Consider the following 10,203-nt stretch of genomic DNA (forward strand, 5'->3'; position numbering starts at 1 on the left):
TTGTGTATGAATAATAGTAACACTGGTAATCATAAATCAGATGAAAATTGAAACTTCATTATTTCTATTATGTAAAAATGAATTGTAATGTAAGTGTTTACTTTTTTTGAAACTTTCAGATTAATTGTATACTGAAAATCAGAATTTAGAACTTTATTGTTTATATTTTATAGTTATAAAAGAATGCATCAAGAAGTTATTTTCGTATTTTCAAAATAATTACATTTATTATATTTTGTTTTGCCATTATATTTCAATTAAAGTGAATATATGGGAACATTTTCTACATGTATCTATTATAATTAACTTTCGAAAGCATACGTAAATAGTATACATAACTAATTACTAGGAAACATTCTTTTAAGTAAGCTTTTACTATAAAAAGATATAAGATGTAATGACTTCAAAACCATCTAAAAATATTAAGAGATGAGTATGTTATTGACTATTATCTATAGAGTTTTAAGTAAGAGGTATAGAATAATTTTTCCAGTGTTAAACAAAACATCTGTATGCTAGCTTGAACTTTCAATAATTAAACATATCGTAAAATTTATTTTATTCCTTCATTTATAATTAATCATTAATGTAAAAGTCTATTAAAGTGACAAAAATGCTTTTGTATTTCTTTTGGTTGATAAAATTTAAAAACAATTTTGGTTTATTAGATATTCTACAATTTTCATTTAAAACTTTGATATCTGTTTTGCATTTAAATCTTGGAGAAAAGAAAGAAGAATGAATATTATTACAGAAAATGATTAAAGATGTTCTTGCACTATTGTTTGTAATATAAAGATTTAAGTTCTTTTACTGTCATGTACCTTGAATAATACATTGATATACAGATGTATACTATTAAATAAGGGTTTTGATTTTTTAAACTTAATCAAATTCGTTATGATAGTTACGCCAAAGGACAGTTTATTAGAAGACATGTATAACATAAACAAATATGGTCATCAGAAAAGCAACTTTTTATATTCTGACGTTTTTATTTTCAGGTTTTATTGTATTTTTTAAAAGACTGCCTGTATTTCTATTATACTGTAACTATCAACGACGTATTTACTAATGTATCTATATTGAAATTTATTCTGTAAATAAAATTTATATCATGTGTTTGTGAGTGATTCTATGTGAAATCATACAAAATCTATTTTCTATTTAAATTGAAGGAATGGTCTTATCGTTTCTCGTATAATACAATTAAGGATAAGGAATAAAGGATAGGGAAAGCAAAAGCATTTGATAGTATGTCACAATGTAAAAGAAAAAAAATTAGCATGTATTATGCAATATTAAAATAGTATGAAAATCAAAATAGCATAAGTTTTGTTAGTCTTTAGAACATAATTCTTTGTTTTACATGTACATATATATTGGTTTCTAGTTTCATTTAACACGAATGCATATAATAAAGCAATTTTTTAGAACAAGATTATATACTGTATTATACGGAGGGTACCTAAAGAAAGATATAAAAGTTTGTAAATCCCGCCATTTGAGAATTTGAAAAAATAGTTCAAAATATTTGCATCGGTGGTGCTAGTATCGCTGTTTGTTGATCTGCAGTATTACATATCAATGTGTAATGTGTCGATGGTACAGTGTGTTGAGCAAATGTAAATGTTTGTGGTACTCTGGTACTTTATAAAACTGTAAAAAATATGTTACGTTTCGCGTAACAGACTTCTGATTTTTATTTAAAAGAAGGTAAAGCTGAAGTGTACAGAAGAATCGTTGAAGTTTCATAATTTGTTAGTTCCTTGTTGAACAAGAGGCAGTTATGGCGGACGCAGCGGCAAGACAATTACAATACGAATATAAAGCGGTTAGTATAGTTTTTAATTAATATAAACTTAATAGAATATTGTTTCACACTTTGTGTGTTTGCATCATAAATTTAATTTATAATTTACTCTTATTTATGTATGTGATGTATAGGTTACGTTTACTTTTCTCTTTTTAAAGCGATATCAGGTTAATTACTATTATTTAGCTTCGAACTTTTCTTGATCAATAAATATTTATATTTTCAGAATTCTAATCTTGTTTTACAAGCTGACGTGCGATTGATAGAAAGACGTAGCAGAGATGAAGCTACCGGTGAGGTTATGTCGCTTGTGGGAAAGCTTGATGGGACGCGAATGGGTGATAGAGCACAGCGTACTAAGCCAGGAAAAGCTGAAGAACGGAAAGTCAAGTAAGTATAAAAGTTGTTGTGGAAATTACAAACACAGAATATGTATTTTAAATTCATTTTTTATTATTTCTAGACGTCAAAAACGAGACGAAGCACAGTACGACTTTGCACGAATGAAAGGAGCAACCTTACTTTCAGAAGGTGTAGATGAGATGGTTGGAATTGTATATCGTCCTAAAACTCAGGAAACACGACAGACCTACGAAGTATTATTGAGTTTTATTCAAGAAGCCTTAGGAGATCAACCTAGAGATATTCTTTGCGGTGCAGCTGATGAAGTATTAGCAGTTTTAAAAAATGACAGACTAAAAGAAAAAGAAAAGAAGAAAGAAACAGAATTGTTGCTAGGTTCATTAGCAGAAGAAAGATTTGCATTGTTGGTAAATCTTGGAAAAAAGATAACAGATTTTGGAAGTGATGAAAAGAATCCAACCAGTGAAGAAAATATTGATGAGACATATGGAATCAATGTACAATTTGAAGAGAGTAGTGAAGAAGATGATGAAGATGTTTATGGAGAAATCAGAGAACATGATGACGAAGGTGATGAAGGCGAAGAAGCTAATGATGACAGAGCTATTCATGCTGAAAATGTAAGTATATATAACAAATACAGTATTTGTATAAAGAAATCCATGCAGGTATTTGTTAAAGTAGAAGAAGAAAATTCATCATTCTGTATTTTAATAAATAACCATATTACTTTTTAGTTAGGAGGTGCTGAAGAAATGAAAAAAGAGAAACCATTACATCCATTGGATATAGATGCATACTGGCTGCAAAGAAGATTAAGTAGAATTTATGATGATGCAATGATTTCACAAGCACGAGCTGCAGAAGTATTATCAGTACTGAAAAATGCTGGAGATGATCGTGATTGTGAAAACCAATTAGTGCTTTTGTTAGGCTATGATTGCTTTGACTTCATTAAACAACTAAAGAAATACAGACATACAAGTAAGTAGTCCTTTGTAGAAAGATGTTTTTAATGACGTTATATGTAATCAATATGGGTAAATACCTTTCTTCATTACAGTTGCGTATTGTACTATGTTGGCATCTTCACAGTCTGAATCAGAACGACAGAAAATTCGAAATAAAATGAACGATGATCCTGTATTAGCAAAAATTTTGCGTCAGTTAGACACTGGCAAAGGTGACGATGACGCTGATGAAACAATGGAAGCAAGAGCTCAACGTAAAAGAAGGGAAGAGAATGAGGATACTGGAGGTCCAGGTGGTCAAGTACAGGGTACAAGAAATTTAATAGATTTAGAAGATCTTATATTTGCACAAGGCAGTCATTTTATGGCAAATAAACGTTGTCAGTTGCCTGATGGAAGTTTCAGGAAACAACGGAAAGGGTATGTATTTAAAATGTTCATATTTATTAAGTGGCATTATATTTATTTAACTTGCAATTATACTTTATTGCATTGTTAATATTTTCAGATACGAAGAAGTTCACGTTCCTGCACTAAAACCGAAACCACTTGGTGAGAATGAAAAATATTATCCAATTGACCAGTTACCAAAGTATGTACAGCCAGCTTTTGAAGGTTTTAAAGTCTTAAATCGAATTCAGAGTCGCTTATATCAAACCGCTTTAGAAAGCGATGAAAATTTATTGCTATGTGCACCGACAGGTGCTGGTAAAACTAACGTTGCTCTTTTATGTATGATGCGTGAAATTGGGAAACACATAAATGCGGATGGGACAATTAACTCTGACGAGTTTAAAATAATTTACGTTGCACCAATGCGTTCACTGGTACAAGAAATGGTTGGAAACTTCAATAAAAGGTTGTCTACTTACAATTTAACTGTGTCGGAATTAACTGGTGATCATCAGTTGACAAGGGAGCAAATAGCTGCAACGCAAGTTATAGTGTGTACACCCGAGAAATGGGATATTATAACACGAAAAGGAGGCGAGAAAACGTTCACTTCGTTAGTTAGACTGATTATTATCGACGAAATTCATTTACTTCATGATGAGAGAGGACCTGTTCTAGAAGCTTTAGTCGCTAGAACAATTAGAAACATTGAAACTACACAAGAAGACGTAAGATTGGTTGGTCTTTCGGCAACTTTACCAAATTATCAAGACGTTGCGGCATTTCTACGCATAAAACCAGAGACAGGCTTATTTTACTTCGATAACAGTTTCAGACCTGTTGCTTTGGAGCAACAATATATAGGTATAACAGAGAAGAAAGCATTGAAACGATTCCAAGTAATGAATGAAATTGTGTACGAGAAGACAATGGAACACGCGGGCAGAAGCCAAGTTCTCATCTTCGTTCATTCGCGAAAGGAAACAGGCAAAACAGCACGCGCCATCAGAGACATGTGTTTGGAAAAAGATACGTTGGGACAATTTCTCAGAGAAGGATCTGCATCCATGGAAGTATTAAGAACAGAAGCCGAACAAGTTAAAAATCAAGAACTCAAAGATTTGTTACCTTATGGTTTCGCTATTCACCATGCTGGAATGACGAGAGTAGATCGAACGTTGGTCGAAGATCTTTTTGTGGACAGACATATACAAGTTCTGGTGTCTACTGCAACATTAGCTTGGGGTGTCAATTTACCAGCGCATACAGTTATTATAAAAGGAACACAAGTATATAATCCGGAAAAAGGTAGATGGGTCGAGTTAGGCGCTCTAGATGTGTTGCAAATGTTAGGAAGAGCTGGTCGTCCGCAGTATGATTTAAAAGGTGAGGGTATTCTCATCACAAATCACAGTGAATTACAGTATTATTTATCTCTTCTAAATCAACAGTTGCCTATCGAGTCGCAATTAATTAGTAAAATGTCAGACATGTTAAACGCAGAAATTGTGTTAGGTACTATACAAAATATAAGAGATGCAGTTACGTGGTTAGGGTATACTTATCTGTACATTCGAATGCTTCGTTGCCCGAATTTGTACGGTATAAGTCACGATAAGTTAAAAGAAGATCCATTACTCGAGTTGCATAGAGCTGATCTTATTCATTCTTCTGCAGTTGGATTAGATCGCAGTGGTTTAATTAAATACGATCGCAAATCTGGAAATTTTCAGGCTACAGAATTAGGTCGCATTGCTTCACATTATTATTGCACACACGATACGATGTCAGTATATAATCAATTGTTAAAACGTACTTTGAGTGAGATTGAATTATTCCGAGTATTTTCATTATCCAGCGAATTTAAACACATAAATGTCCGAGAAGAGGAGAAACTAGAATTGCAGAAATTGATGGAAAGGGTACCAATTCCAGTAAAAGAAAGTATAGAAGAAGCGAGTGCAAAAGTTAATGTACTGTTACAGGCATATATTTCTCAGTTGAAACTTGAAGGATTTGCTCTTATGTCTGATATGGTGTATGTTACACAGTCTGCATCACGATTAATGAGAGCTATTTTTGAAATTGTTTTATTCCGTGGATGGGCACAGTTGGCGGATAAATGTTTGTCTTTATGTAAAATGATTGACCGTAGAATGTGGCAATCAATGTCACCGCTTAGACAGTTCAGAAAAATGCCAGAAGAAATCGTCAAGAAGATAGAAAAGAAGAACTTCCCTTGGGAGAGATTGTATGATTTAGGACCCAACGAAATTGGAGAATTGATTCGAGTACCTAAATTGGGTAAAACTATTCACAAATACATCCATCAGTTTCCGAAATTAGAATTATCGACGCATATTCAACCAATAACACGGTCCACTTTGAGAGTCGAATTGACAATCACACCCGATTTTCAATGGGACGAGAAAGTACATGGTGCATCAGAAGCATTTTGGATTTTAGTCGAAGACGTAGATTCTGAAGTCATATTGCATCACGAATACTTTTTGCTGAAAGCTAAGTATGCATCAGATGAACATTTGATTAAATTCTTTGTACCTGTGTTTGAACCTTTGCCACCACAATACTTTTTGCGCGTCGTATCAGACAGGTGGATTGGAGCAGAAACTCAATTACCCGTTAGTTTTCGTCATTTAATTTTACCAGAGAAGAATCTACCACCAACTGAACTACTTGATTTGCAACCTCTTCCAATTACTGCTTTACGTAACTCGAAGTTCGAAAGTCTCTACATAGACAAATTTCCACAATTTAATCCGATACAGACTCAAGTCTTCAATGCTGTTTACAATTCAGATGATAACGTTTTCGTTGGGGCACCCACTGGATCGGGAAAAACAACTATTGCAGAATTTGCAGTATTACGTTTACTAACTCAGAATCCAGAAGGTAGATGTGTGTACATGGTTAGCAAGGAAGCTTTAGCAGAATTAGTTTATACTGATTGGACAGTAAAGTTTAATCAGCAATTGGGTAGAAAGGTAGTGCTTTTAACTGGTGAAACGGGAACAGATCTTAAATTACTTGCAAAAGGACAAATTATAATTACAACTGCAGATAAGTGGGACGTGTTGTCAAGAAGATGGAAGCAAAGAAAAAATGTACAAAATATTCAACTGTTTATTGTCGACGAACTGCAATTAATTGGCGGTGAAGAAGGGCCTGTGCTAGAGGTAGCCTGTTCAAGAGCACGTTATATTTCTTCTCAATTAGAGAAACCAACTAGAATTATAGCACTGTCAGCTTCCCTTGCAGACGCGAAAGATGCGGCTCAGTGGCTAGGTGCTCCTGCTGCTGCAACTTTCAATTTCCACCCATCTGTTAGACCTGTACCTTTAGAATTACATGTTCAAGGAATAAATATTACTCATAATGCATCAAGATTAGCTGCTATGGCGAAACCAGTGTATAACGCAATTCTTAGGTATGCTCCACATAAACCAGTTATTGTTTTCGTACCCACTCGTCGCCAGGCTAGATTAACAGCTATCGACTTACTGACGTTCACTGCGGCCGAAGGACAACCATCACGATTTTTCCACGCAGAAGAAGCTGATATTAAACCCTTCCTCGACAGAATGACCGATAAAACATTAAAAGAAACGTTATCTCAAGGAGCTGCCTATCTACATGAAGGATTATCTGCTGATGATCGTCGCCTCGTTGAACAGCTATTCGACAGCGGTGCCATTCAAATAGCTGTTGTTACGCGAGATCTTTGTTGGAGTCTGTCTATTAGCTCTCATCTTGTAGTTGTTATGGACACTCAATGTTACAATGGAAAAACACATGCCTACGAAGATTATCCTATTACTGATGTTTTACAAATGGTAGCACGTGCGAATCGCCCACTAGAAGATGACGATGCTAAATGTGTTCTCCTTTGTCAAAGCTCGAAGAAAGACTTCTTTAAGAAATTCCTAAATGAACCTTTACCCGTCGAGAGCCATCTAGATCACAGACTGCACGATCATTTCAATGCTGAAATCGTGACGAAAACGATTGAAAACAAGCAAGATGCCGTTGACTATCTGACATGGACATTCTTATACAGGCGACTTACACAGAATCCAAACTATTATGGACTGCAAGGTGTTACACATAGACATCTATCAGATCATCTATCTGAATTGGTCGAAAATACTTTAAGTGATTTAGAGCAAGCAAAATGCGTTGCTGTAGAGGACGAAATGGACACCTTGCCTCTAAATCTTGGAATGATTGCAGCGTATTATTACATCAATTATGCGACAATCGAATTATTCAGTCTTTCTTTGAATAACAAAACCAAAATCAGAGGTTTATTAGAAATAATTTCAGCTGCAGCTGAATATGAAACTGTTCCCGTTCGACAGCGAGAAGAAAATTTGTTAAGAAGTTTAGCAGCACGACTTCCACATGCCCCACAAGCAACAAGAATGGCCGATCCTCATGTAAAAGCTCAACTTTTATTGCAAGCACATTTGTCCAGGATACAACTCGGCCCAGAATTACAAAAAGATACAGAATTAGTATTAAGCAAAGCTGTGAGATTGATCCAAGCTTGCGTCGATGTACTCAGTTCATCTGGTTGGTTAGCTCCTGCAGTGGCTGCTATGGAATTGGCGCAAATGGTCACTCAAGCAATGTGGTCTAAAGACTCTTACTTAAAACAGTTACCACACTTTACTGCTGAAACTATCAAACGTTGTACAGACAAAGGAGTGGAAACCGTATTTGATGTGATGGAACTGGAAGATGACGACAGAAATCGTCTTTTACAATTATCTGAAACACAAATGGCAGATGTTGCTAAATTCTGCAATCGTTATCCCAACATAGAGATGTCTTATGAAGTTCAAGATAAAGATAAGTTGCATAGTGGTGGCACAGTTAATGTTATCGTTCAGCTTGAGAGAGAAGATGAAGTAACAGGACCAGTTGTTGCACCTTTCTTCCCACAAAAACGTGAAGAAGGATGGTGGGTTGTTATTGGCGATCCAAAAACGAATTCTTTATTGTCTATTAAGAGATTAACATTGCAACAAAAGGCAAAAGTAAAACTTGATTTTGTAGCGCCTGCTCCTGGACAACATTCCTATACTTTGTACTTCATGAGCGATGCCTATTTAGGATGTGATCAGGAATACAAATTTACCATTAATGTAGGAGAATATGAATCAGATGCTAGTTCTGGCTCTGAATCAGATTAAAGAATCAGATTAGTTTATTTCATGGACGCAAATGTATCTCTACTTTATCATAAGAAACCATTTGTAATCTTATTTTTCTTTATCTTGCATCATGAACAAGACTTTTGTAAGAAAACAGATATCTATGACTGTATTTATTATTATAAAATCAAACTGTATATTAAACTGATAACTTTTTTAATGTAGATGGTTAATATAATTATATTTGAAAATCAGTCAACTTCAAACTATTCATTTTTTGTTTACCTATAAACAGTTTTTTTGGAAATTTCGATGTAACAATAATGCTATTTGAAGCTGAAAACATTATTCGAGCAGAAATACTACGTAACAAAATAGTTATAAAAGTATTTTTAATTTTTAAGTATTATTTCACTCTTATATTTTCGAAGAATTGATTGTAATAGAAACGAAAAAATGAGAAACACAATATTATGTACGTATAGTTCAAGTGCAAGTAATAAACGTAAAATTAAATTTGTATATACATTGGAACGTGTACATACATAAGTTTGTAAAAAGGAAGACAGTAATGTATGAAATGTTTTACATTTATTAATAGTTTTATATACAAAACGTTCATCATAATGACATTACTACTACATTCTTCTCTTCATTCAGTTTATTAGTACCAATCAAGTTATAAAATAACAATAAAACTCTTATACATTAATATTGAATTTGTTTTAATTTCCTTTGTGGATGTAAGACGGAAAACATTATATTTACACTTTTAAAAATAAAGGTAATTTTGTATGCTTAAAACAATCATGTTGAAAATAAGCGGACAAAATTCATTTTCTAAAAGAGAAAACTTGTTGTAAGTTAAATTTACAACATGAAGTTCGCTGAATAAAAAACAATAACATGGTACTTTATAGTTAGGAAACTGTATTATTTTTCAACAAAACTATCAATAGAAACTGTATATTTTAACAAAGCTAAAGCCCTGCTTTTGAAGCAAACTGTTTTATATATCATTTTATACATGCCACAGAAATCAAAATATCATGTCATTTCGATATTCATTTATTTTAAATTGGCTGTATAAGTTGTATTATTACTATATTATTAATTTACATATTTTGTAGAATGCTAATAAAGTTAGGAAGTCGTGAGGTATTGTCATCGTAACGGCAATACATATGTATGCAATTCGTATCTTTTAAATATCTATTTTTCAAAAATGATAAAGACATTACGAAGATCTTTATTTGGTAAAACTTTTTTGTTGCCTTGTACGATATGTATTAATGCTCACTGTAATACCATTTCATAATGACATTGAACGAGAAGGGACGGATATTCTTAAGAAGAATTTGTTAAGTTCTTAGTGTTGCTGCTTGTCATGAAAATTTTCTATCAATATTAGCAATAATAATATAGCAAAATTACATATACAATTATATCAAATGAGAAATTTCACTTAATTAGATTAGCAGTG

At 33.2% G+C, this 10,203-nt stretch overlaps 1 protein-coding gene across 1 annotated transcript; it reads left to right on the top strand.

The window, feature by feature from the left end:
• Positions 1 to 1,603: 1,603 nt before the first annotated feature.
• L(3)72ab (U5 small nuclear ribonucleoprotein l(3)72Ab) lies at positions 1,604 to 9,923 on the top strand. The gene is made up of 6 exons (XM_076388879.1): positions 1,604 to 1,834; positions 2,043 to 2,206; positions 2,280 to 2,799; positions 2,917 to 3,163; positions 3,243 to 3,570; positions 3,659 to 9,923. The coding sequence occupies exons 1-6, from the start codon at positions 1,790 to 1,792 to the stop codon at positions 8,757 to 8,759; spliced, it is 6,405 nt and encodes a 2,134-aa protein (XP_076244994.1). The 5' UTR covers positions 1,604 to 1,789; the 3' UTR covers positions 8,760 to 9,923.
• Positions 9,924 to 10,203: the final 280 nt, after the last annotated feature.

This window comes from Calliopsis andreniformis, chromosome 12 (assembly GCF_051401765.1).
Source record: "Calliopsis andreniformis isolate RMS-2024a chromosome 12, iyCalAndr_principal, whole genome shotgun sequence".
In the NCBI taxonomy this organism is placed as follows: Eukaryota; Metazoa; Arthropoda; class Insecta; order Hymenoptera; family Andrenidae; genus Calliopsis; species Calliopsis andreniformis.